At 51.5% G+C, this 26,720-nt stretch overlaps 1 protein-coding gene across 1 annotated transcript; it reads right to left on the bottom strand.

The window, feature by feature from the left end:
- Window positions 1-819: 819 nt before the first annotated feature.
- Window positions 820-26,601, bottom strand: Kctd5 (potassium channel tetramerization domain containing 5). The gene is made up of 6 exons (XM_046443136.2): window positions 26,315-26,601; window positions 13,879-13,987; window positions 11,920-12,011; window positions 10,122-10,217; window positions 8,226-8,351; window positions 820-2,577 (listed from the first exon to the last, which is right to left on the bottom strand). The coding sequence occupies exons 1-6, from the start codon at window positions 26,564-26,566 to the stop codon at window positions 2,548-2,550; spliced, it is 705 nt and encodes a 234-aa protein (XP_046299092.1). The 5' UTR covers window positions 26,567-26,601; the 3' UTR covers window positions 820-2,547.
- Window positions 26,602-26,720: the final 119 nt, after the last annotated feature.

The raw sequence follows: 26,720 nt of genomic DNA, 5'->3' as shown, positions 1-26,720 counted from the left end.
CCCAAGCCCACAGAGCCAAGCGACCACCTACTGGAACCTCAGAAACTAAGCCAGAATAAATAAACCTGTCCTCCTCCAAGTTTTTTTTTTTTTAAATATTATTTTAGTTGATGATGGACCTTTATTTTATTCATTTGTTTATATGCGGTGCTGAGAATCGAACCCAGTGCCTTACACATGCTCAGCAAGCACTCTACCACTGAGCCACAACCCCAGCCCCTTCAAGTTGTTTTGTCACGGTGACAAGAAAGCTCACACTGAGCGGGATGGGGCTCCCTCCCTGCCCAGCTGACCCAGTAGACTGTAGAGCTGTCTCCTACTTAGTCTTCTGTTCAGAAGGAACACCTGCCATGCTGAAGCCCTTCCCAAGTGCTCTTGGCCTTTCCCAGCTGAAGTGCCTCAGCACGTCCAGGTCCTGGCTGCCATCAGGAAGACCTCGAGCTACACCTGGACTCCTTTCCATGTGCCCCAGGCTGTATCCAGACACCTGAAAGCCTGAACTCTTGGCCCCACATGGGTGACCCCCACCCTCCATCCTAACTTGGATAAACACAACAGCCCCCAACAGAGCCCTGGGTTGGGTTAGACCACCAGTTGAAAGAGGAGCTGCACACCTGGAAACAGGAGGGACAAGACAGAAGTTCAGGTGGCAGAGAGTCTGATCAATAGCAGGGAGTCACACCCTCTAGGGGACACTGGGGGTGGGGCCCTTGCTCAAGTGGGAGCTATATGTCTGAGAGGGCGGGGCCCTTGGGTGAGCAGTGTGGCGCTCCCGGCAGTAGCTTTGCATGCATTTGAAGACACTAGCAGTTGCTGGGCTCATTCATAAATACACAATTTTATTTGCTATTTTCAGGGGAAACTTAGGCATTAAATGGTAAGCTGATAAAATACGGATACCTAAAAAAGTACAAAAGTATAAATATCCCCTTAGAATAAATTTTAGTGAATTAAGTCTTAATATTTTTAAATTAAAAAACAAAAACAAAACAACCCACAAGCCTATCTATTATGTCAATGTCAAAATCAAAAAATGCTAAGCACCCAGCAGCTCCCCAGGGCCAACACAACAAGGACACCTTCCCTTGGAGCTCTGCTGGGGAGGACCGGGTCAGCCAGTGGCTAAATCTGCCCTATAGAAAGGTTTTTATAAATTGTTTAAGCTGAACCTTTAACAACATACAAGAGGCCTTACGAAAGGAGGAGGTAAATCCTAGATGCTGGAGAACTTAGTTAATCAGGTTATTGGCAAAGAAGAAAAAAAAGAGGACCTAGGCAAGAAGTTTCTGGAAGCATTGACATTAGACAGTGTCAGAGCCTCTGACCTCACACAGGCAACTCCAATGGTCAGTCTGCACAGCTCTCCTGGCAAGCAGAGATCAAGAGGCAGAGCTTGCTCACTGGGGTCAGGCCCCCAGCCCCCACTGAAGAGTCTCAGAGCCTGCAGGGGGCAGCCTCTACAGCAACCCCAGCAGCCTTGATGGCACACTGGCTGGGTCATGTAGGTTGTGTCAAGTCTCAAATGCTCCAGGAGTATTAGAAAGAAGAACTGCATAGTTATACAGAGATAACAGAGCCAGAGAGGAAGAGACACATGATGCACTGTAAACATCCCGAATCTTCAACGTGACTCGGAGTGTCAGCTCCAGAAGCCAGGGGACACGCCTCCGCCCAGCCTCCATCCCAGGTGCGACAAAGGCACTGGTGGGCACCAGCTCCCAGATGAGTCCGCAGGTGGAACCCATGAGGCAAACCTTCTACCTCCCTTTAAACTATTTGACAGATCCATCTAAAACATAGCAACACTTTTAGGCATTTCTAAAGAGTATAAACATTGGGTAATCTATCCATACTTAAAAAAAGGGATACAAAGTTCTCTTGCCTGGAAAATACAAATCAAGAAGCCTTGACTGTTCTGGCTGTGGAGGCTGGAATAAGAGCCTGGCTCTGAAGGAGGCGGTCCTCAGGGTAGGCGCCCAGAAAGTAGTGATGATGCGGAGGCCACCATTGTCAGGGGTCTTCGCCGAGGTTGAGAAACTGTCAACTGATCACACTGGAGGCAGAGCAGCTTCCCTGACCCAAGGATGATGTTCAGGTGCTCAAGCAGTGACCACCAGGCATCTGGACCTGAGCCACAGTGCGCTGGACAATCCACATGGCTGCTGCACCTTCCTCCTGGTGAGGCCTGAGCTGCTATCGCAGACTATGAATGTAGCACCAAGGGCCCTGCCCTTCAAATGGTCTTCAGGACTGCGCAGGCTAGTTGGGAGCACCCTGCCTCAGTCCCACGCAGCACTTGGAAAGAACAGAGCAGGCTCCCAGAGAGAGCCCACCTGGCCCCTGTGCCTCCTCCCTGTGGGGATGCCTGGCCTTAGACAGCTGGGCCGTCTCTCACCACCCACCTCTGAGGCAAAAAAGGATGCACACCCAGATCTCTAGAGAAATGATCAAAAGCAGGTTTCTTCTCACAGACGTACTTCCTGGACATGGCGGTTCACTGAATCTTGGGAAAAAGTATATCATTTCTTCAGCTGTCAGTACTGTATCTCACATCCTTGAGCCTCGTTCTTGCAAAATCTGAAAAATAACACATGCAGAGTGAGGACTCAAGCCTGACCAGTCCTGCTCTGCAGAGCAGAGCCACAGACCTGCAGTCCACTCCAGGCAATTGGCTCAAAGCCTGAGGACCCTGCACCACAGGCTAGGGTCTCAGCTGGCAGGCTCAGGGACCTTCAGTGTGGGGAGCCAGCTCCTCACACTCTCCATCCCCCCCCATATCAAAGAGATCAGCCCCCAGACCCTTCCCCTCATGAAACAGCAGACCCATCACCACCCATGCAGCCCTGGCTCTCCTCTGAGACACCCGCCTGACCACAGAAAACTTTCAAGTATGGGTCATGCTGGGGAGATGCCCTCAGTGTCTTGACCCCCACCTGCCCAGCATAGCCCTCTGCTCCCTGGCAGCTATGCTCACACCACTGGCTCCATCTCAGAGCCTGACCTCAGGGGACCCTCCCCTTTTGGCCTCTCTCGCTGGCACAATCCAGTCCACTGTGCACCCAACTAAATAGGAGTGGGAGCTCCTGGAGGCCTGGGGACAGGCTAGGGCCCTGGCAAATGTTACTGAGTCAAGTCCTGGGCAGGGAAGAAGACCTTGTCTTCAGGCAGGGTGTGCTAGAGCTGGCCAATCCCACCAGGAGCCACTCAGCTGCTCCTAGCCACTGCTGCAAGCACAGAGGCACTCTCAGAGCCCTAGCAGCAGAGAGCTGGCCCTTGGGAGGCTATCAAGGGCTTGAAAGAAGGCCAGGGTCTCTCAAGCTACTCCAGCCTGTCCGCCAGCACCCCAAACACCCTTGCCTGTCTCCACGGACAGCTCTCGGGGCCAACTCCTGCCAATGGCTCCCACTCATGTCAGTACCTTGAGGGGCACTTCCTACAGGACTGGGGAGCAGCGATTCTCCTCAGGCCTGACAAAAGCAAGCCCCATGATGTATGATTCTGAGTCTGCCAAGACTCGGGAGGTGACTCAAAGACAGTTCCACCCTCCTGCTAAGGGACCAAACCCCCAGCCACCACTAGCCCCAGTGCAGAGCTGGAGCCCAGTACACCCAAGAGAGGGTCTGCATTGGCAGAACTAGAGTGAGTGACTTCCCTGGGACAGTGTGACTCCCTTGAGGGGCCAGACCTGATAATCCCCAGGGCTTGTGACAGCATACTGTCACCATTAGCCCTCCCAAGACCAGCTGACACCATCTGCCCGGACAGAGTGCAGTGTAAAACTCCCAGGCATGCTTCCAGCAGGGCTGTCTTCCACAGGAGGTCCAAGTCCCAACAGAGACCCTATGGTGTGCTTGAGGCTGCGCCCAAGGCAGTGCCACACTGACAGGTCTGGCCACTTACACAGCCTCACACTGGGATGTCCTGGGGCAGAGACCACCTCCCATAGCCTAGATCTCCTAGACATGGGGGCCACCAAAGCATGTTCTCTGATAGCACAGACTTGGGAGGTAACTGTGGGGTGGGGAGGGGACACTGAAAGAAGTCCCCCTCCCTCTAGGATGTGGACCAGGCTCTGAGTCTCAAGCACCTTCAGATAATCCTCTCCTCTGCCCAACCTGGTGGTAGGTGTGGCTCCCCTGTGTTCCTGTGGACCCCACAATTCCCCAAGTCAGGCACCTGTCATAGCTTAGCTCCACGGCAGGTACATCTGAGGTCCTGCTACCCACATGGCTGTTGAGCCCTACAATGGATGATGCTGACAGAGGCTGTGACACAACCCCATGTCTCACTTCAGAGACTCAGAGCAAAAAAAGGAGAAGAGGAACAGATTAGTACTTTTTATGTTAAATGACAATACTTTTAACTCAATATGGTGGCATACCCCTGCAGTCCCAGCTCCTTGGAAGAGTCTGAGGCAGGAGGATCACTTGAGCCCAGGAATTCAGGGCCAGCCTGGATAGCAAAGCAAAACTCCATCTTTGTGGGGGAAAACACACACACATACACACACACACACACACACACACACACAACTGAACCCACCCAGGGCCTGTACGTGGCAGGCCAGTACTCTATCAGACATCTCAAGCCCCCTTATTTTATTTTGAGACAGTCTCGCTAAGTTGCCTGGGCTGGCCTAGAACTTGATTCTCTGACCTTAGCCTCCTGAGTGGCTGGAGTTATAGGCATGCACCACCAGGCCTGGTTTCTTTTACTTATTTAAGAAGGTTACTAGAAGATTTTAAAAGACCACATGGAGTTCATGACAAATTCTCTTAAAGGGCTAGATGATAAATACTTAAAGCTTTGAGGGTCAAGAGGCACTTATATAATCACCTAAAAGCACTATTCAAACAAAGAAAGTGAGCTCAAGGACTGTACACAGGCAGACCAGGTCCCTGGGCTGCAGTTTGCAAGGCCTGCTCTAGATTTTTTTTGTTAGTTGTTCACTTTGAGAGGCTCAGCTGGCCAGGTGTATTTCCTTATGTTCCCTTGTACACTGAGCTGCTCATGGGTGGTGGTAAAGGCTCCTAGCCTGTAGGGCTGGGCCTACAAGATGGAGGCCTCCCAGGGGATGGGGGAGGGGCTGGCCTTGCTGCCCACCACCACCCAGGTACTCTCCTGTGTGTAAGGGAGACACCAGGCAACCCTGCTGAGTGATACTATAGTTGGGTTCTAACAAAGGTCCAGCCTTGAAGACATGAAAGGTGAGACTGGGCTGAAGCAGAGACTGGAGGAGAACCTGGATGCTATGGGCACTGCCCAACCTCAGGCAAATGGTAGAAGTTCAAACACAATTGTTGCCCTGTGGTGACATGACAGAAGCACTCCTAGCCTGGAAGGCTTGAGTATAAGCGAGAATCTGGGCTTTGGCCTCTGAGATCAGAGCCACCGACTCCTGTTCAACCAAGATCCTGGCCCATGACCAGCAGGAAGGCCACCCCTCAGGGGCTGGCAGGCTGGAGTGAGTGTTCCCTGCCTGGCCCTGGAGTGCTCCTGGGTCCATACCCACTGATGCCATGGTCTTTCCTGACACAAATGGCTTGGTAAGTGCCCCAATCCTTCTGCCCATGGTAACCATGGAGGGGTACTATGGCAGAGCAGTGCCCAGTGTCTGTATGCAGACCTTGGCTCCACCTGCAGCCCTACTGTGCATCTACAGGTACATCTATTGGAGGTTCTGTGCATCTACAGGTGCATCTATTGGAGGTTCTGCACAGGACAGGTGTGTGGGAGGGGCTGGGGCAAGGGTCCAGTGGGGCCACAGGTTCAAGGACACTAGGTGCTGGGTCAATCTGAAGGGCTGCAGAGCTCACCATGACATTACACTTAATCTGAGTCACTCCCTTGGTACCCCGTCTCCTCGTCGTCACTCTGGTGCGGCAACGTGCAGCAAGGGAGAAGAAGACACGGGTGTCAGCCAAGTGCAAACCAGGCAGGCAAGAGAGCTGTCCACTGGATCACCCTGAAGGAATCCCCAGGCTCAGAGTGCCACAATTGCTTCCTGGAGGTGGACCCACCTGCAGCAGGTGCTCATCCTCTATGGTTTCTGCGCAGTTCAGCCCCGTGACCTCAGCTACCTGGAGGTGACTTTCAGGCCCACAGAACCTCCTGCTAGATAGGATGGCCTTTATCTGCCAGAGGCCAGGAACCATGCTGCTGCATGATGGAGGGTGAGGCCCTGGGTCTGAGACTAAGCCACATGCGCAGTTAACTGATCAATCTCAAAGGGAGGGGAAGGGTTCTCCTGGCCTCTGCCACATGTCACCTCCTGCAGCTGCATGCCTCTGTAACAAATGGTGACTGCTCCTCTGAGACAAACCTGGAAAGTTCTCAAGCCTGAGTAGTTTGGGAACCTCCTGCACTTGTGGTTGGCAGTGGAAGCAAGGGTGCTCACATGGGGTCTGTCCCTCTTGTAGTGGGCCCAACTCCTCACACTGGCCATAGCCTTGATATCTCTCATTCTCATCATTCCCAGCCTGAAACAGAAAAGGCTGCTTAGCATTGCCAGGAGACCACCAAATGCTCAGGGACCCTAAAAGGCAAGGCTCAGTATAAAGAGGGACACTAAAAGGCAAGCCACAAGGTGACTCGCTGCCCTCTGAAGTGTGGCCCTGTTCCATTCAGGCTGTGTGCAGGTGTCCCCAAACTACTCTCTTCCAGATCTGGCCCATGATTTTCCACTGCTCCCAGGGGGCCTGGGTTCTGCCCTACCCTCTGGGGAGCTACTGCTGCCCCCATTTTGAAGCTGCTGTAGCTGCTCCACTTCAGAGCCAGGTATTTTTGGAGACAGAAATAAGATCCTGCTTTCAACAGCACTAGGACTTGGGTCATTCCTGGAGCTTCCTCACAACACAGAATGTATCCTTCCTGCAAATGAAAAGCCACCAAAGGGAAATGAGCCCTGGTGAGCTTCGGTGTGAAAACTGCAAGTTCAGAAAGAAAAGCTTCTAAAAATAAAACCATCTATAAAAGAGTCCTACTGTTGCTCAGAGACAGAGAGGGGTGTCCCCCTAGAACAAGGCTGGGGTCTGGTGTAATGGTCATCATCTAGACCTTAGACCCAATGGAAGCTCATCCCAAGCCTGGAACCAGGACCCTGGCTTCACCTCATCTGCTAAAGGACACTGTGGGCCTGCCTAGCGTATATGGTCTTATGCCTTGAGGTGGCAGTGGTGGCAGGGTCTGGCCTCCTGCAGGTGTAGGAGGTATAAGGGAGGCCAGCAGCAGATGCACACACAGCACCGGGTGGGAATGCATGGCCTCCTGGAGACCCCTGGGCTGACTGAGTCCATCAGTTCCCAAGCCCTCGCCCCAAAGAAGACCAGGGAAGATCCAAAGGGATAGCCCTGGATAGGTGGCTGCAATCCATGGTAGACGCTGGCCCAGAGTCAGATTGTCACAGAGCCCTTGGTTCAGTGTTCTCACTTAAAAGCCTCCCAGACTGGCCTCTTCCTGCACCCACACATGATGCACTCTTAGGCCCCTCATCAGGATCACGTGGGGGCCCCTGGAGCTGCTGTAGAGCTCTCTGTCTACTGTTTGGCTCTCAGGCCAGGGGCCAAGCCAGCTCAGGCTGTGCTGGGTGCTTGCTGCAGGGGCAAGTACGCCTGTGTGCCCTAGGGCCCAGCTCTGAGAACATGCCTGGAGGATATGCCACTATGACTGGTCACTTGCGGACAGGCCACAGGACTAATCCAAAACTAACAAGGCAGACCACTCTCTGTACTTTTACCCTAGCCGCCACCACATTCTGGAGGAGACAGAAGAGCGTGGACTGCTGCAGGGCAGACTCACAGGACTGTAGAAACTCCTTTACACACTAAACCCAACTCAGAGACCTGTGGCCATGGGTGAGGCCACTGCTGATGCTGAGAACCAACCCTCAGCTTAAAGGCCTAAACCCTCCCCTGACATTGGAGGCTGTCTCAGGAATGGAGGATTCCTGGATTCCACAAGAAACAACCAACAGTGGCGATCCTGAAACACAAAGAGTCCCTGACAGCAGGTCCAGTAGATGCTTCCAGAAGCAGCTCTGCACATGGGTTGAGAAAACAAGGATCAGTACTCATTCCAGGAGGCTCTACTGATAAGCCAGGCAGTCCTCATGAGGACTTCAATCCATCAGGAAGAAAGCCTTTCAAAATTCAATCTTCAGAGTCTCCCACCAGGAGAGCTGGCAAGTCCACAGCTATTAGAGCACCAGAATGTCCCTGCACACTCACCTTGGCCTTCTCGCTGGGCTCACTGGTTGTGCCATATGGGGTGTTGTGCAGCTCCTTGGAAACCACACAGAGGAACTCGGCCTGGTCTTCGTTCCCATAGTTGTAAGAGGAGCCAATGCTGACCAGCTGGAAGAGAGACACAGGCTGTGTGGAATATCTCAGGCTTCGGCCAAGAGGTTCTGGTGAACTGAAGGGAAATTCACCCCGAAACCCTTGCAGGAGCATGCACCTGCACCATGACATTATGCAACATGCTGGGACAGGATGCTGTTTCTCTCTGTTTCTGGGCCCACCGGAGATGCTGACTGGCTTCCCTGGAGACAGAGTGCATGGAGTGAGACGAGTGGGAGACAGGGCCAGAGCTTGTGCAAATGCTGCACAACCTGTTTGTCCTTGCTGGCCACCACCTGGCCCTCTGCAAGACTGAGCTGGGGTGGGGTGGGGAAGGCAGAGGCCAGGCAGCTGAGAACCTGGAAAGCTGAGCCTGTCTCTGAAAGTGGGACTCTGGAGAAGCTGTGGTTTGCCGCATCTCAGTATGCATGGGTCTAACTGTGCCTGACCTGCTGGGCATACCCTTGGACATTTTAACTTGCCTAGAATACTCCAGGACATTCCATGCTATGTGGGGATGGGGCAGAGGACCAAACTGGCTGCTGCAGACATGCATAGGGGACTAAGTTACACCACTGTCAACAAATGTTTTTGTAATTTAAAACACAAAATTAATCAAAACAAAGATAGCAACGGTATAGTAAAGGCATTAACACAATATCTACTGAGCCAAAGAACAGCTGAAAGGCTGCCAGCAGTGGCACAGTCCATCTGGCAAGCCATGACCAATGCAGCAACAGGGACAAGATGGTGGGAGGTGGTGGGTCCTGCCAGGTGAGATAGACTGTAGGGATGCTGGCCTTGAGTCAGAAAGTTGGGAACCCCACTGAGGAGAACACAGAAACCCAGTCTTCTAGAGGTCCTAAGCAACTTGGTGACACTTCAACTCAAAATACAAAATAAAAAAGGGCTGCGGATGTTGCTCAGCGGTTAAGCACCCCTGGTTCAATCCCTGGTACCATTAAAAAAAAAAAAAAAAAAAAAAGGGGGATCAAGTAAGGACTCCAGATTCTGCCCCAGTGTTGCAACAGCTTGCCAACCCACAGTCCTCGCCCTGCTTTGGGGTAGCAGAGCATCCTTATCAGGTGCAGAGGAGCGCAAGCTACTCAGCTCTAAATGAGGATGACCCAGCCCATGGATCCAGAGCTGGCAATGGCAGCTTTCCAGCACCTAGCTCTGTAGGGCCAAGACATGTTCCTGCTTGAGTCTCTGGCATGATTCTTTTATTTCTTTAGAGTACTGGGAATTGATGTGCATGCTAGGCAAGTGCTCTACCCCTGAGCTATATCCCAGCCCTTGTTTCTAAATTTAATCTGAGATAGGGTCTCACTAAATTGATAAGGCTGGCCTTGAACTTGTGATCCTCCTGCCTCAGACTGAGTAGCTGGGATTACAGGCGTGTGATGCTGTGCTGAGTTCTGGCATGATTCTGATGGGACCTGGGCGGGAAAGACTGGCAAACTCGGCCTGATGGAACCCCCAGGAGGGCAGGGACAGCCTCTGCCTGTATGCTGCAGAGACAGCAAGTACACACCCATAGTCAGGATGTGCTAGAGAGGCCAGCTCCACACATGGAGGTGTGAGGGAGGTGGCAAAGAGCTCTTGACAGCTGCACCTTCCTCAACCTCCCACAGCCACTGTGTCAGGCAGGGTGGGGGATGGCCAAAGGCTGCATATCACGGAATTCTGTCTCTGGAGACTTCTGAAGCAGAGGTCTCCTCACTGTACTTGTAATCAGATTTTAGCTGCAGTGTAGGCTACTGCAGCTAGCCAACAGCCTCTCACCTGCTCAAATTTCCAGCCATCGGACATGGTGGACACCATCTGTGTGAGCTCCTCCTCCTGACACTGCAACACACGGTATACATGCTTCACAGGCACCTGCAAGGACAAGGGCCGCCATGAGGCCAAGTCATGCCCATACCCAGCAACCCTGCCCATGTGCCTTTGCAGGAGAGAACTCCACAGGGATCCACAGGTCCTAGAGCCCAGAGCAACCCTGAATACATCCACACAGCCGCCCACAACCTGAACAGCCGTGTGTGCCACTTCCTTGCTTGCCTCCAAAAATATTTCTACTTCTAAATTCCAAAATAAAATGAGTCATGCTCCTCAAATCTTGAGAGCACCTGTAGCTAGATGTGAATACACAAGAATGCCCACTTTGGCCACAGGCAGTCTCTGGATTGACCAGCTGGGAAAAGGGACTAACTGGAAGAGCCTGAGAGACAGCCAGACACACACATGCAGGTCCTCTCCCAGTATTAACTGGCTTCCCATGCCCACATCTACCTCCTAATCCTCAACCAGCCCAAAAGGGATCCCTGTGCTGGACTCCAGGCAGGCTTCTATCCTAGAGACTTGGGCCCATAGGACCCTGCTGGAAACAAAGACGAGCTAAGTCTGGGCTCCACCCTTCCTGGAGCAGCTCTAGCAGAGGCCGCAGCACAGGGAAAATGAGGGCCCAGGTGGCTGGCACTCAGGCAGTATCTCATATGCCAGTGACACGTGGCTGACAAAGTCACACAATGAACCTGCTGTTGCCCAAGTCTATTAGACAGCATATGATACTGGCTACCACTACTACTGGAGGGCCAGCTCCTGGGAGGGGTCTTTCTCACCTCCGCCTCAAAAGTAGTTGCACCGTTGTGAGTGGGGCTGGGATGGAGAAGAGGCAAACAGTACAAATGAAAGAACCGGGGAGCATCTGGGATACATTTCCTACTTGCTGGAAGAGGAGCCTCTCCCTAGACCCAGTCCTGCCACCAAGTGGGATCCCACAGAAGGGGGAAGGCCAGAGGCAGGTTACATCCATGACCCTCGCCTGACCTGGCTGTTATTGTTCCTGGGTCCACTGGGTGTGCAGGAAGAAAGCAAGCAAGACCACCACAGTGGGAAAGCCCATCATGGGGTGGGGATATTGAGAGGGTTTAAGCATACTGGCCAGAGTGCTAATATTACCCCACAGCATCCTTCCGGAGCAGAACCAGCTTGGTGAGGGCTTGCTCAGCTGTTCTTAAGCACAGAGCTGGCATGGTGACAAGATCAGCTGGTACCTCCTTCACAGAAGGGGCTGGATACAACCCTCCTCCAGCAACAACAGCCCAATGGGTGGCAGACAGCTTCTGACTGTGGCCATGCACCATGGTCCCTAGGAGGATCCGCAACAAGCATGCACACCATTCAGAGCCTGACCTCTCCTCTTTCCCAGGAAAGCCCAGCATTCTCTGTGCCTGTGCAGACCCCTTGCCTTTATCTGATGCCCCTCACAGTTTATCACTGTTTTTCCATTACACTGACCACTGGAGGCCTCCCTGTTTCCCCAGAACCCGTTCGTTTCACTGGACCTTCCTCTCCTCCACTGTGTTCACTACACCCAACCTCTGTCTGTTGTCCCACTGGAGGAGGCTCCCTGAGGTGGGGCCAGGAAAGGCTGGATGGATCCTGTATGGGACACTGCAGGAGCTGAGCTGGAGGGTGAGGCTGCTAGGCTCTGTTCCAAAGGCCTCATGTGAGAGGGCAGGTGAGCTGTGCCTACAGGCCAGGCCTCCAAAGCTTCCAGTGCATTAGTCACTTGTCTCACCTGTGATGTTTTGCTATCTCGTTCTCTAATTTTGTCCTTTACAAGTTTTATTAGTGAGGTGATGTTGTAAAATTCTGCTTCTTCCAACACTCCTGGAATAGAGGAAAATAACAGACTTTCACCAGACTGGACCAAACAAAAATAGTATTTCATACCTGCCTCTCTCCCCAGGCCCAGCCTGTCCTAAGTTGTCACAGACCTGCTGCTCATAGCACTCAGCAGAAGTGAGGGTTCAAAATGAGAGATGGGCCACATGTGGTAACACATACATGTAATCCCAGTGACCCAGTGACTTGGGAGGCTGACGCAGGAGGGCTATACACTTGAGACCAGCCTTGGCAACTTCACAAGATCATGTCTCAAAATAAAAAATGAAAAGGGCTAGGGATGAGGCTCAGTGGCAAGGAGTCCCTGGGCTCAATCACCAATACTAAAAAATAAAATAAAAGAGGAAGGGTGATGTTTATTAAACATTCCCTTGCAGCCTCCCTCCAGTGACATACAGGGGTGGAACAGCTGCCCTGGGCCCACAGATGCTGGGAGAATGACTGGCATTTTCCCTCCGCACCCTGGCCACTTGTTCTGAGCCCTAGTTCTTCCTGCTGGGAACCTGCAGGTGTCACAGGTGCAGGCCATGGGGTGGTAAGCCACAGCTTCCTGTGTATCAGTCACTCACACCTATCAACTCTCTTGAATAGGCTCCCCTATTCCACAAAGACCAGATGGCTGAGGGCTGCTCCTGGTTCCAGTGCTCCTTCCAAAGCCTGCCATCCACAGCGCGCCATACTTGGAGACACAAAACCTCCCAGTTAGCAGCAGATTCCCAGGGTCCTGTTTCAAGAATTCCTCGTGGGTATGGGTCACTACCTCATTTTTTCAGCCCAACTGCATGACAACTCAGAACAACACACAGCAATGTGGGAAGGACATGGGGCAGGTGAAGCACAGGGCAGCCTGGAGCCAGAAAAACACACACACAGGAGGCTGTCCCAGGTAGTCAGTGTGTGCATGTGAAAAAGCCCGGGCTGACGCAGACAATGCACATGGGCAGGAAGTATCCTCTGGCCTCAGGGCACATCAACCAGGGGCTTCTCAAGCTCAGGAGGAAGGAGAACACCAAGGTTCAGAGAAAAGAAATGGAGATGCAGTAGGGGTTAGAGAAATCAAGCAGTCCAGTCTAGACAGACTGCCACAGAATCTCCCTGGCCCTTCCTGAAAGAAACCCCTGGCTTTTCTGAGCCAACACCAGAGCACAGAGTCTACCCTAGGGCCTGGTGCTGGGCAGCCTGCAGATGGGCAAGTGTCCCACACTCTGATCAGGCAGGATGCAGTGGCCAGTAAGGCAGGCAGTACTCAGATGATAGTGAGGAATGTCGCTACTTTGAGCTGTCCTTGGAAAGCAGGCAGAGGATCCTAAGATACCCCACAGGTGTGCTAGGGTGTCTGTGACACACGGCTTCAGAAACATGATAGATAAAACAGCTGCCCCCCGCCCCCCAACACACACACCAGACCCTTGAAAGAGCAGAGCAGCCTTGGCCACTTGGCCCACATCTCAGGCTCTTCTTCTACAGCAGTCCTGACAGGCCACTGGGTAGCCTCTCATTCTCAAGAGGCCTGTGAATGGCAGTGCAGCAGCCCCCAGGGCCACATCTGCAGAGAAATGTGGGGCTGCAGCTTGAGGTGTCTGGTTCTTCAATGGATTGACCAGCACCTTCACCAGGGGCTTGCCTTTGAAAATAAGGTCTCTGGGGGCTGGGGTTATGGCTCAGTGGTAAAGTATTTGCTTAGCATGTGCGCGGCCCTGGGTTTGATCCTTAGCACCACATAAAAATGGAAGGAAGGAAGGAAGGAAGGAAGGAAGGAAAGGCGGGCGGGCATCCAATCACAACTAAAATAAATAAATAAATATTTTTTAAAAAAGAAAATAAGGTCTCTGTGCAAAAAAGGATAGCCTACCTTCCTCAGCGAGATCTTTGTTAATGACCAGCTTTCCATGTCTCAAGTAGTTCAACACAGGTCCAAAGTACGTGGGATCTCTGTCAATTAAATAGGCACCCGTTTCATCCTATGAAACAGAAATGTCATCAGTCATGGATGAGAAACTAGTGGCTTCTGCAGTTAGAGTAAGACTTGAGTGCATCTGGTTGACACACACTCACCCACCCAGCACCAGGCCTGTGTTCACAGTACCCCAAGGCTCTCCCAGGCCTCCTCTAAGCCGATCTGTCTGGCTCCTAGCTAGAAGACAAGTTTCAGCTGTTTCCTGAGTTTGCTCCAGAGTGAGGTGATGTGGCTGCAAGTAATTTGGGATGCTGTGGCTGGCAGGGTCTGGTGCTACAGAGACACAGATGTCCTTGTGCTGATGAGGGTGGGCCTCTCCCAGGCATAGCCTGGCATCTGCTCTGACAGACGCCCAGGGAGAACAGCAAAGTCAAGGCTCCACTGGGGTGAGGCCACAGTCCTGGCTTCCTGGCAGCTTTCCTAGCCCTTTCCTCACAGCTCAGGAGAATTCTGAGAAACCACGTGGCATGACCAATCACACAGTCTCCTCCACTGTCATGGGCAGGGCCTTCCTGAACAGAAGTCAAGGACTGGACTGGTCTGGATGGCAGTGGGGGCCTTCTGATTGCCAGCATGGAAGAAGGTAGCCTCTGATTGCTGATCTCTGATCCCATTGTCAAGAGCCTCCTTAAGTGAGCAGCACATCAAATGCCCACAAAGGAAGCCCTATTTTCTGTTGAATGGTAGCCCCTGAGCTTTCCCAGAGACTGCGACCACTAAGGGAGCCCTCACCTCACAGCCAGTGGTTTGCAGTCCACGGGAGCTCAGCTATGCACAACACAGCCCACTCACTCAGCAGGCACTCAAATTGACCTAGCTTCTCCAGGGGGCAGTGGGATTTCTGAGGCTGTGGTGGCCAGCCAAGTTCCCCTTGAGAGCTGATTCCTGTCACATGTATCAGCCTGGAGGTAGACACACCTCCCCAAGGCATGAAGTAGGCACAGCTTCTGCATGACCTGTTACACCACATAGCCCTAGGGCCCCCAGAAGCAGGTGATACACAGATGCCCCAAGGACACATCTGGAGGGGTGGGTAGTAAATTCCTGTCACCCCCACCCCAGACTCAGGCCCACAAATTGGCTGCAAGTAATTTGGGCTGCTGAGTCTGGCAGGGCCTGATACTATAGAGACACAGGTGTCCTTGTGCTGATGAGGTGGGCCTCTCCTAGGCATAGCCTGGCATCTGCTCTGACAGATGCCCAGGGAGGACAGCAAAGTCAAGGCTCCACTGGCTTCCTGGCAGCAAGGCCCACAGCCAAATGATGGGAAAAATGAGGACTCTACAAATCAATAGGATGGACTCAATTTTCCTCTTTAGAGGCTTCTGAGCTCCTGTGGGGCCTCTGCAGGTACAGGGCATGGACAGTGCTGTATGTGACCCTCAGTGGGAGCTGTTGGCCAGCTCCAGTCCCAGGGAACAGCATCAGTACCTCTGCAGAAGGAGATTGCTGAACCTCTGGGACACAGCATGCCCATAGGCACCAGAATCCAGAGAGAAGGTGGTGTCTTGGCTACAAAGCAATGTGCCATTAGGACCCTTTTTTCTTCATGAACATCAATTCCTATAGTTGGGCAGTAAAACCTCGTGATTTCAGGGTTCTTTCCCCAAACCGACAGGCACAAAACTATAAAAACCTGTTTTTCTTAGACCAAAGGGATAAAGTTGAGTTCTGTGGTTTAGATAAAATCAGAGAGCTCCTGGGGTGTGGGGGTGCTGGAACCCAGAAACCACTTGCTCCAATCACCTCTTTTCTCTCCCTGTGGGCCTGCCATTTCACCCCACAGCAGCATCCTAACCCCATACAGACCTCCTGACTCCATGCTTGACTCCTACCTAAGGCTATACCAGCTGGACTGACCAGGCTTCCCCACCCTGTGGCCCTGGCCTTTATTTCTAGAAGTTACCCCAGGGACCATCCCCCTCCCAGCCTGGTCCTCCAGCTGCGGTCCCAAGGACGAGGGAGACCAGAGTCTAGAAGCAGTCCTGCCCGCCTGCTGAGGACAGCCACCGTTTCCCAGTGCCAACCATGTGGCATGTGCATATCACCAAGCTCAGGACTTAGGAAGCTACCAAGAAGGAAAGGTCCAAGACTGGGGCACATGTGAGGCACTGAGATTGATCCTCAGCACCACATAAAAATAAACAAATAAAGTCATGCTGTCAATCTAAAACTACAAAAAAAAAAAAAAAAAATGTCAGAAGGGGATTGGGCTCATCTCTGCCTGGACACCCTCCTACAGGGCCTCCCTTATAATGCCAGCTATGATGTGAGTCAGACCGTGGGTTCAACGCCACACTACCCCAAACCTCAGTTTTTTTCTTAAGTAGAACAGGAACAAGAGCAGTTCACTGGCCTCATGGGCAGCTCAGAGTACCAGGAAGCTGGGGATGGCCCTGGCCTGTGTGCCACACCTGCCAACAGATATCACACATGCTGCAGGGCCTGGGCTGTAAGACTTCCTGGCAAGGACATAGCTGGGCACCCCTCTGGGCACTGGGACTGGCATAGGAGAAAGAGGAAGTTTTCTGAGCACCACAAGCCACACAACTGCAGCCCAGACCTCCTAAGCCTGGAAGGCAAGGGCATGAGAGAAGGAGGAGGGACTGTGGGTGAGCAATAGAGGAAAACATGGCAGCAGGATGTTGTGGTGGGCCACAGGGAACTGGTCCAACTGGCACTGGTGCTTGGCTCTGAAACCCCAGAGAAGGGGAGATGAGCCTCAGCTGCATTTGGGCCCTGGCAGGCCTTCCAGATTCAGCCTTACTGGGGCTGGCTTGTCACCACACATGCCCATTAGGAGACAGCTTTTTCCTCTTGGCACTGGGGAGCACTCACCACTGAGCTACACCTCTAGCACTGTTTAGAGACAGGGTCTTGCTAAGTTGCCCTGGCTGACCTTGAACTTGGAAGACCTCCTGTCTCTGCCTCCTGAGTGACTAGGATCACAGGTATGGCCACCGTACCTGCCAGGAGACAGCTTTCTGGTGGACACTTTCAAGGAACTCCTGCCCTAGGTCTGACCTCTCAGCCTGGAGCACTCCTGGCTCAGGGCAGGGACAGGACACATCCAAGTAATAGACATGGGGCTTTTCAAGGCAAGTCTGCCAACTGGGCTGACGGCACCTTCTCAAGGTGCTCATCCATCCCCAGGGCTGCAGACTTCACAAGTGGTAGGGCAGGGAAATCGAGAACCAATTAGCCTTCCTATGGCTTTAGCCACAACCTCTTCTTCCAGCCCACACCCTGTGTTCTCATGCTGAAGGCCTGTGTGCCTATGCAGCAAGTAAAAGGGCAAGCTAAGATCTATGTGCAGACCCCCACTTGCATCAAGCTAAGAAGCAACTTTAAAGCAGCAGCCTCCTGGTGACTTCAGAAAAACAAGATCAAAGGAACCCAAGACATCTACTTTAACCTTGCTGCAACCAAGACTGGAAGACAGGAAGAGCATGAGGACCCTGAGCACACTGACCAACACAGGCCTGTGATACCTGTGGGCCCCAGGCCACTTGGCCTAGGGAGATGCCAGCAGCACATCAGGCAGAGCTGCCAAGGACATAGGGAGAAGCCAGGCTCAACAAGGGCCCCCATGCAAAGAGCCCATACACTATCAGCAGAGGGCCACAAGCAGGCACAGAATGTGGCAGTGGGCAGCAGGAGACTGGGCAGCAGAGCTTGTAGAGAGTGAAACAGCCCAGGGCCAAGTTCACATCTAGACTCCCTTGCCAGGTCTCAGCTGCCCCATTGGTTAAATAAGACATTTAGCCAAGATAACCCTTAAGCTTTTTCTGGCTTCAGCTGTGTTCTAGTCTGACTCCCTTTCCTCTAAGAGGTGGGCATTTGGCTCTGTCTTGGGGTATGTGTATGACAAATTATAAGAGAAAGGAAGCCACATATCTGGTCACTGAGATGAATGAGTGGGAACTAAAACCCAGAAGTGAAGTGCACCTGGCCAGGCTGGTCCTTTTGAGGCCCTGCCTGTATACATCTTTATACAGGAAGGGTTCAGTTAAAGCTGAAGCCCAGATACAAGGGAATGAGTGTACCTCAGGTGAACCTCCACTAGCTTATGACTTGTCTCAAAAATTCACATGAATTTTACACTTAAATCCCTATTCTTGGGGCTGGGGTTGTGACTCATGGGTAGAGTGCTCGCCTAGCACGTGTGAGGCCCTGGGTTCGATCCTCAGCACCACATAAAAATAAATAAATAAAAATATATTTTTTAAAATCCCTATTCTTTTTCGACTATAAGATATGTTTTCCTAAAACTCAAAAAGTCATCATAAACCCTGGCTGTCCAGTCAGTGCCTCCTGTCCTCTGGAGTATAGTCTGGTTTGATAGAGCATTTCAGAACCTGCTCACCACTCCTGACACCCCTATACAGGTTGGCCTATACAAAAGAGGGATTCAGACAGGGACCCTTGTCATGCCACTTTCTTCCCACCATGGCACAAGCCTGAGCCCAAACACCTCCAGGTCTGCCCAGAGTCCCTCCAGGCCTCATGGAATGTTTGGCTATAGTCATTTCACATGGCCCCCTTTTGAAGTGAGGCCTGAGCCCATGCCCAGGCCTGCCAAAGTAACCTGGACTGATGATCCAAGAAGAGCAAAGGCCAACAGAAGCTGAAGAAAGAACAAATGACCCCATACAGGTTACACCTCCCACAGAAACCTGGATTGTCCTACGGCATCCCTCAGAGCACTCTGGTGCTTTTGGTGAGCACCTTTCAATCAGGTGGACTTCCTTAATAAAGGAGGCACCACTTGGACAAAGGTCAAGGTCAGAGCCAGCAGGGCCAGGAAAGGGAGGGAGCAGGGTGCAGCATGGCTCTCACACTGGGATTCCTGGGAGCTGTCAGTGGGAGATCTCAACTTCCATAGGAAGGTCTGGGTCCTAAAACAAGACTCTACCAACTCACACTTGGATACACATGGGCAAGATAGCTCAGAGTCCCACTGTAGAGACACGCTTCTCTTGAGTTAACAAGATCAAGGTGAGCAGTGCAGCTCAGGTGGGGGCCAACAAAAGTGCGGCCTCAGCACCATACATCCTAGTATTGGTAATGCAGCTTGGGGCCTCTGTCCTCAACAGAGATAAAGAAAACAGAAAAGCAGGAAACATAGAACACTCAATTTCAGAATGAGTCTTTGGCTCATTCATGCAAAAGCTGTGACAGGATCATTCTGGGATGTCTGGAACAGTGACTGGGGCTGACTGAGGAACAGCCATTATTGTCACCTGCTCCCAGATCCTGTGACATGTGGAAGGAAGCCCTCATGGTACACACTCAGGTGGTTATACTTCTAAAACCAAACAGACTGAGAGGTCACAGCCAGGACTGAGTCAGGGTGTAGTAGTGGGCTGGCTGGCCAGGCACCTCGGCTCTTTCTTCTTCCTTCTTTTCGGTCCTTTCCATAATTCATGTAGCAAGCAATGTGCTACATCTGTATGGTGGGAAAGTTTGTTTTGTTTTTTTGAAAAAGAGTCAGACTTAAGTCTGCTTTCTCGGCAAATCATTTTTCTCTACTGACATTCTTTCCCCACTTCTCACTGAATTTTAGTGTTTGACCTACTTGAGGCAGTGCTGGCTTGAAAAATACACATCTCCCTTCAAAGACATAAGAAAGGGATCACTAGACTTAGCTTTAAACATTTAATGAGGGCCAGCCCCCCAACCCCATACTATGGGTCCATATGCTGGCAGGGCAGGCTGGTGATGCCCAAGTTGACATTGAGTGGGCCCAACATGGAGGCTGAGCCCCTAGTCTCAAGGAGAAGCAACCCTGAGCCTGAGCCACTGGCCATGCCATGGCAGGTGTCCACAGACATCTTTCCAAGAGGAGCAGATGGTTACAAAGACAACATCAGGCCCAAGTCACATATGCTCCCAGGAGACCCCTGACCATCAGCCCCAAAACGGGGATGGGGAGACATGACCTGACCGACAAACCTGACTGGGCAGCACCAAGTGAGCCTCCTGACCCTGTGTTTTGGGTTAGAAAAGAGTCCTCAGAGAGGCCCAGGGGGAGGTGGGCCACTCTATTCACCCACAGTCAGACCTCCACCCACCTCACTGCTGTCACCCACCCAGGGCTCACCCCTTCATTCAACCAGGTAACCCTGGAAACAGTAGGAAGAGGAGTTGAAAGCTCCAGGTTCTCAGGTAGTGTGGAGGCTCCTGCAGTCATGCTGAGAACTCTACAGAATGTTCACACCCAGCCCCTTTCTCTTACCCCACAGAAAGGGACAGAAAAAGTACCCACCTGACTGACAGGGACAAGGCATGGCCACTGGAGGGGAATCCAGAGGGTAAAGTACTGTGAACCAAACTTGTGAGGTTTCTCAGCTGAAATCTAAATACATGCAATTTTCTGAGCACCAACATTTGTCAACATTAGAAATACCATTTTTGGGGGCTGGGGTTGTGGCTCAGTGGTAGAGCGCTCACCTCACATATGCGAGACCCTGGGTTCGATCCTTAGTACCACATAAAAATAAATAAGTAAAACAAAGGTTTATTAAAAAAAATACCATTTTCACTTTGCATGTGCTACCATGCCTGGCTTTGTTTTTTATGCAGACTTGTCATATCCTTGACCCAAAAGAGACCCTAGACATCACCAATTACAAGTGAGGAAACTGAGGCCAAGAAATCAGGGAGGCTTATAAGAAGCCTCTGAATTCACAGAACAGGGCCAGGATTCCAGCACCCTGGTACCCAGACCTGCTGCCTCCAAACGAGTACCTCTTCCAATGCACCTCACTTCATGTAGCATGGGAGCGAGAGTCTAAGAGAGCTGGCGTACACACTGCACCTTTCCTCCATGAGACTCTGTGCTGGAGACTGGAAACAGCTACAGACAGGGAAGGCAGGTGCAGCAAGAGCTCCAGGTGAGACAGGGAAGGCAGGTGCAGCAAGAGCTCCAGGTGAGACAAGGAAGGAAGATGCAGCAAGAGCTCCAGGTGAGATGGGGAGGGGGTGGAAGGTATGTCAGGGCTGAGTCACTGACACTCTGTATAACCCCGGCCAACTGCCCAGGGAGAGTGTCCCTCAAGACCCTAGGGCCTGACTCAGGATGCCTCTTCACTGACACACCTGGGGACTAGAATTAGGATGTCAGCAATTACAGACTCAAATGAAGCCCTGCAAAAGCAGATATGAGTGGAGTTGTGAGGGGGAGCCCACATGTGAGGCTCCTAGGGCTTTTTGTGGAACAAATGTGCTTCGAATTCAACAAATATGGGTCCCTAAGCTGTGTGAAGAAGCCTGAGATTTGTTCAGAGTGCCCTCCTAGCTCTGCAGGACAGAAGTCCACCTATAGCACAGGAAAAGGCAGGCAGGTGCTGTGTCAATCTGCCTCTGTGGGGGTGAGCTGTGGGCAGGTGCAGTGTGCCACCTCTCTAGGACATCTATATAGCTCCAGCTGCTGTGAACACTTAGCCAGCAACAAGGGGTCGTCCATCTGCTAGGTTTCTTGGGTGGTTTCTCCCCAGAGAAACCCTTGAGCTACAGCAAACTCCCAAACAAATCCCCAGCAGGTATCATCTCCTTACTGCTGATTTGCAGAATAACAAAAAACTGCCAGCACAGACAGGTGGAAATGTGGTCATGCTGCCAACCCCACCTCTACCCCTGTAATCTGGAGGTAACACTCCCCACTCCCTCAGAGTCTCTAAGCCACATGCTTCAGTCCCCTCAGTGCTGGCATTAGGGTCAGCATTCAAGGACACTGCGGCCAGGACAGCCCAGCCAGAGACTCTCCCCCAGCTCCTGTGGTGCCCAAGCCTGCACTATAGATGTCCCCGTGATCACCACTGTCACCTTCAAGGTGGCCTCTGCTCTCCTCACTTGTGGCCATGCAGGCAGACTGAGGACAGTTTTTTCTTCCTCACTGGGGCCAAAGGGCAGGCCCTCGGCTCCTCCTCCTTACTGGGTACTTCCTGCACCCAGAGGATCCTGCCTCTCCTTATTTGTTTTAGAAAACCTATCTCAGCCTACTGGCAGCAAGAAACAGGCCACCCAAGCCTGATTTTCAAAAACCAGGCCAAAGAGTGTGGAGACCCAGAACCAAGGTGGACAACTGAAGATGCTGGGGGAACACCCTGCACTCAAAAGTCTACGTACCAGAGCCCTGGAGCTATATATCTCAGGCTGTAAGGCATCAGGTGTCTTGCTCAGACAGCCCCGCCAGCCCTTCAGAGCACGGGCTCTGCTATCCAGAGCTGGGGACCCACCCTCTAGGGGCCTGTTCACCTGCAAACAGCCAGGAGCTTTGGGCAGTGTGAAAGGGCAGAAGGGGAAGCAAGGGAGACAAGCAAGGTGGGGACCCCCAGCCACACACAAGCCTTGGAGGTGCTTAAGGGGAGCTGCCCACCCTGGCACAGAGAGGATTACAATAATGAGTGTGAGAAAAACAGGAACAAGAATAAATTCTGAGAGGGGAAAAGAGCATTCTCAGTGTATCCTTTCTAAAACCAAAGTACAAAAACATCATTAACAACTTCTGCTGACTGCATTGGCTGGTGCCAGGTAGGGCAGCTCTCTCCTCATCCTGAATCTTCATAGCTACCCCCTGCAGAGGCATCACCTCCACTTCACAGAGGACAAACATAAGGGTCAGAGAGTTGCATCCCGAGTCACACAACAGGGTCAAACCAGGCTCTCAGAGACAGGAGTCTCTTTACACTAAGGAAATGACCATCATGCCTACACCAGCCTGAAATATTCTTTCTTTCTTTTTTTAAAATTTTAATTTTATTTATTTATTCTAATTTGTACCAGCCTGGAATTTTCTATGAGTGAAGGGAGAAGTTGCTCAAGTACGGTCTGATCAGAGCCAGTGTGCACCTGAGGACTGGGTCAGGCACACTGGGATATGCTCTCCTTGGAAAGGCCCAACTTATGAAATGGCAAGACCTCCTGGGCACCAATTGTGGCCTGCTCAGGGTTGAGGGGTTTTCACATGAGGCACCTTTCAGAGGTGACCACAAACTCAGAGAAGACAAGTACCCACTGAAGAGGGGTAGGGCAGCCTTAGCACCTAATTTATGGTCAAGGGTCAAGGACACCCTCAGAGCCACATCCTCAACTTGAGTGCAAAGTGAGACATGCATGCCTCAGACACCCACTCATGGCCTCTACAGCCAACGCAACTCTGCCTAGTGCACGAGATGCTTGTGGGGATTCTGCCAGTTAGTTTCTCACTTCTGATTTAGTTACATGGAACATAATCTGCCATTTCTACTCTAAGTAATCCCCACTTCTCTTGCCAAGCAGCTGATTCAAAGATGGTTCTCCCACCCACATCCCATTCCCTGGCCGACTGTAAAATTCCTTTCATATCTTTTCAACCCTAAAACTTGCCAGCACCAAGTGCAACCAGGGTGGACATAAGAAGTGCTGTGATTGCCCCCAAAGACCCATCTGATGCCACCATATCTATAAGCCCAAAGTGGAAAAAGTGGCTCTCTTGTAAGGGGAGACGCTCCTTTGCAACCAGCAGTTTTCTCCAGGTCTGGCTCAGCTGCAGAGACAGAACCCTCCTTGATCCTCATCCATCCAGGTGGCTTCCAACCAAATAGTATTTCCTATTTCCCTTTACTTCCTAAAGTATATCCACAATAAAGCAGGACTGGTTCAGACACAACAATAAACTCTACTGTGTTTCCAACAATACCTCTGGAATACAACAATACTACGGATCACCACTGAGACGTGGCCAAAGTGAATCAAATACTAAGCTTTTACACAGGTTTTCTGATGGGCAGCTCAGAAAGGAGCACCAAGTCTGGTCTGCCTTAAGGACAACATGGGAAAGAAAAGTGACACAGGAGAGCTGATGAGCAGATGCTGAAATGCACAACACAGCCACAGTCCCACTGGAGGAAGTCCCAGGAGGAAGTGAGAATTCATCAGGCTGTCTAGAAACAGAACCTCATAGCAGCAGTGGGCCCCAAGATGGCCCCTGAGACAAGAGGGTTAGGGCCCGGGACACAAGGCATGAAAGGCAGTGGGTCCTAAGCTGTGCCTGGAGTATTGGGGGTGAGGGGCAGTCACAGCCTAGAGGCTTAGATATGGGGCTGCGAAGCAGTCAGCCAGCCCCTGGACATGCCTGTGTTCCCCACCCTCCCCAACAACCTGCCCATGTCTTTAGAAAGCATCCTCCAGAAGACCTGCAGTAACCATTCCCATAGCACCTCACTGACAGCTGCCACCACACTCTCCTGTGAACTTGAAACCCAGCAGTTTCCCAAAAGATTTCTTGGGAGCCTCTTTCTCTAAAATCTCCTCACCCAACTCTCATCCCAGTGTCATATTCTGCAAGCCCAGTGCTCAATAAACACTAGTAAAGTGCCAGGCAGGGATCTTACACCAGGTCCTTACTGAAGTTCAATTCCAGAGGTATCTGTCAGGTATCCTTTCCTTAATCTTGATGAACTATGGAGTCAGGACTTGGAGATACCTACACATGAATCAACATCCTGTTTATTTTCCACCATGTAATTAGTGGCCTCCCACTGCTAGCACCCCTTTCCCCTCCACCCCATCCTTAAGACTCCTCACTCAGGATTTAATTATCATGGTGGAATCTCCTGGGACATTCTTTCATCAGAACCTGGGGGGATGAGGGAATGAGAAGATAGAGCATTTTATACACTTTCTTATTTGAAGTAGAACACTCTAGTAATATGACTAATGTGAATTAACATTATTCTTTCTAGCAACTTATCTGTGACTAAAACTAAATCTTATTTACTATCAACTATATTATGAGACAGGGATTGTATCTGCCATATTACAGTCATGCTTGGAATCTTGGCTTTGTAATTTAGAAATCAAGCCTAATTAAGTGATGATTAAAAAGAAAAACAATTACGATAGACTTAATAGATTATCCCCTACCAAGAATCCTTATTACAGTATGGCATAATTTTTAAAATGGTCTTAAAAGAAGTAAAATCAAGGGCTGAATCAATTTAACTGCATTAAAGTCAATCGGTTCTGAATCTACTGTTCGGGTGCTGAAAAAGCAGTCACTGGAAAGAACCCAATAGAAAAGAACATTAAAATCAGATTTAATATATAAAGCAGGGATTCTTGGGTAGAAAGGCAAGTGAATAGTCACTATGACCCACTGTTTAAAAAGAAAAACCAACAGTAAAACATACACCCACACCATAAAGGGAAAATGACAGCTGACAAAGACCTATTTCCATACTGGAGATGACAGTCATTTTCTTCGAGGTCAATCTAAGAGTAGAGAGCTTGGTCAAATGAGCAGCAGGAACGGCTGGCTGGGGCTAGGGAGGGCACACTGGCACGGATGGAAAACTCTGATTTCTGCTTAGGATGGATGATTTTGCTATAACTCAAAAATTTTCATTTTCTGGTCATAAGGTCAGGCCATGCTGAGACTGGTGTCTGTCAGGGTTCTCAAAGTAAAGAACCTTTCTGGATTCTAGGGAATATATAATCCTTCCAGAGATTCTCCAGCAAGGCAATGTCAGGCTGATAAAACATATAGCCAAGTGCAATCAAGTCAACTGGAAGACCCAGCAAAGTTAGCATAAGGTTTAGGAGTTGCCTAGAAAAAAATCAAGGCAACTCTTCTTCAATTAGACTTTTTTTTTTTTCCTTTCTCTCCTGTCCGGTGATGCACTCCCTCATATAACTCTTGTAAAGGTAATAATCAAAATAGCTCCTATTACCACCCGAACAGTATAAATGTTTACTTTGATCAAAGACAAACTGTAAAACTAACCTGGAAATTCCTATCCTTTTGCAAGGATGGTGGGGAAACTAAGTTTAACAGAAAAGCAGATCAGAAGAGAAATAGGAAATCAGAATAGAAAAGCCTCTCCTTGAACCCCTAAGCCACCCACTAATGTGAGCAACACTCCCTGTGAAAAGTCTTACTATGGGTGGCACCTTCTAAGAGCTGCGGAGCCGGTGCGTGTCGCGGATGAAAAGGATGGAGCGTCAACTCTGTAAATGCAAGTCACCGGGGAAAGAAGGCCACCGTGTCAACCTCCATGCCTACGTTAATTCAAACGTCTGAAAACACGAGATGAACTCAAAGAGTTCTCCATTTCCAGAGCCAGCAAGTACGCTGGGGCGGAGAAGTGTTCACACACCCAGGGAAAGAGTCTACGGAGAAAAAGTAGGTCTGCAGCCAAGTCAGGGGTCTGGGGAACCTCCTCCGCCACCGAAGGCGGGAGCGCGAGGGCGAGGGGCGCCCGCGGCGCAGCGACGGGGGTCCCTGAGGCAGCGGGTCCTCTGACCCAGGCGCGGGGCCGGGCCCCCGGCTGGCCTGCGCGGCCCTCACCTTGTCAGAGTCCAGGTCGGGGTCTGCCTGGCACAAGCGGTACAGGAAGGACTTCGGGTCCCGGCACAGCGTCTGCCGGGTGGTGAGGAAGTAGGTGCCGCCGACGTTGAGTCGGACCCACTTGGACACGCCGCCGGGGCGCTGAGCCAGGGCACCGAGCCCTGCGCTGCAGCGGCGGCATAGGCCGCCCCCCAGTCCCGCCCCGAGGCCGCCTGGGGCCGGCGGCAGCAGCTCGAAGAGATTCTCCGCCATGATCTCAGCAAGCCCCGCCACAGCGCCCCTCCGCCGGAAGTGTCCGGCCTTTAATAGTGTTCTCTTCGCTCTGTCCCGCCCACAGGTCCGCCCTAGTAAAGCGCCCGCCCCGGAGTCATGCGGGAGGCGGAAGTTCCGGTCCGAAAAGGCTGCC

This window comes from Marmota monax, unplaced genomic scaffold (genome assembly GCF_021218885.2).
Source record: "Marmota monax isolate L192 unplaced genomic scaffold, Marmota_monax_Labrador192_F-V1.1 WCK01_AAM20220418_F8-fsc00035, whole genome shotgun sequence".
NCBI classification, from domain to species: domain Eukaryota; kingdom Metazoa; phylum Chordata; class Mammalia; order Rodentia; family Sciuridae; genus Marmota; species Marmota monax.
Note: the sequence above shows the minus strand (reverse complement) of the source record. Positions and strands in the feature narration are given on the sequence as shown.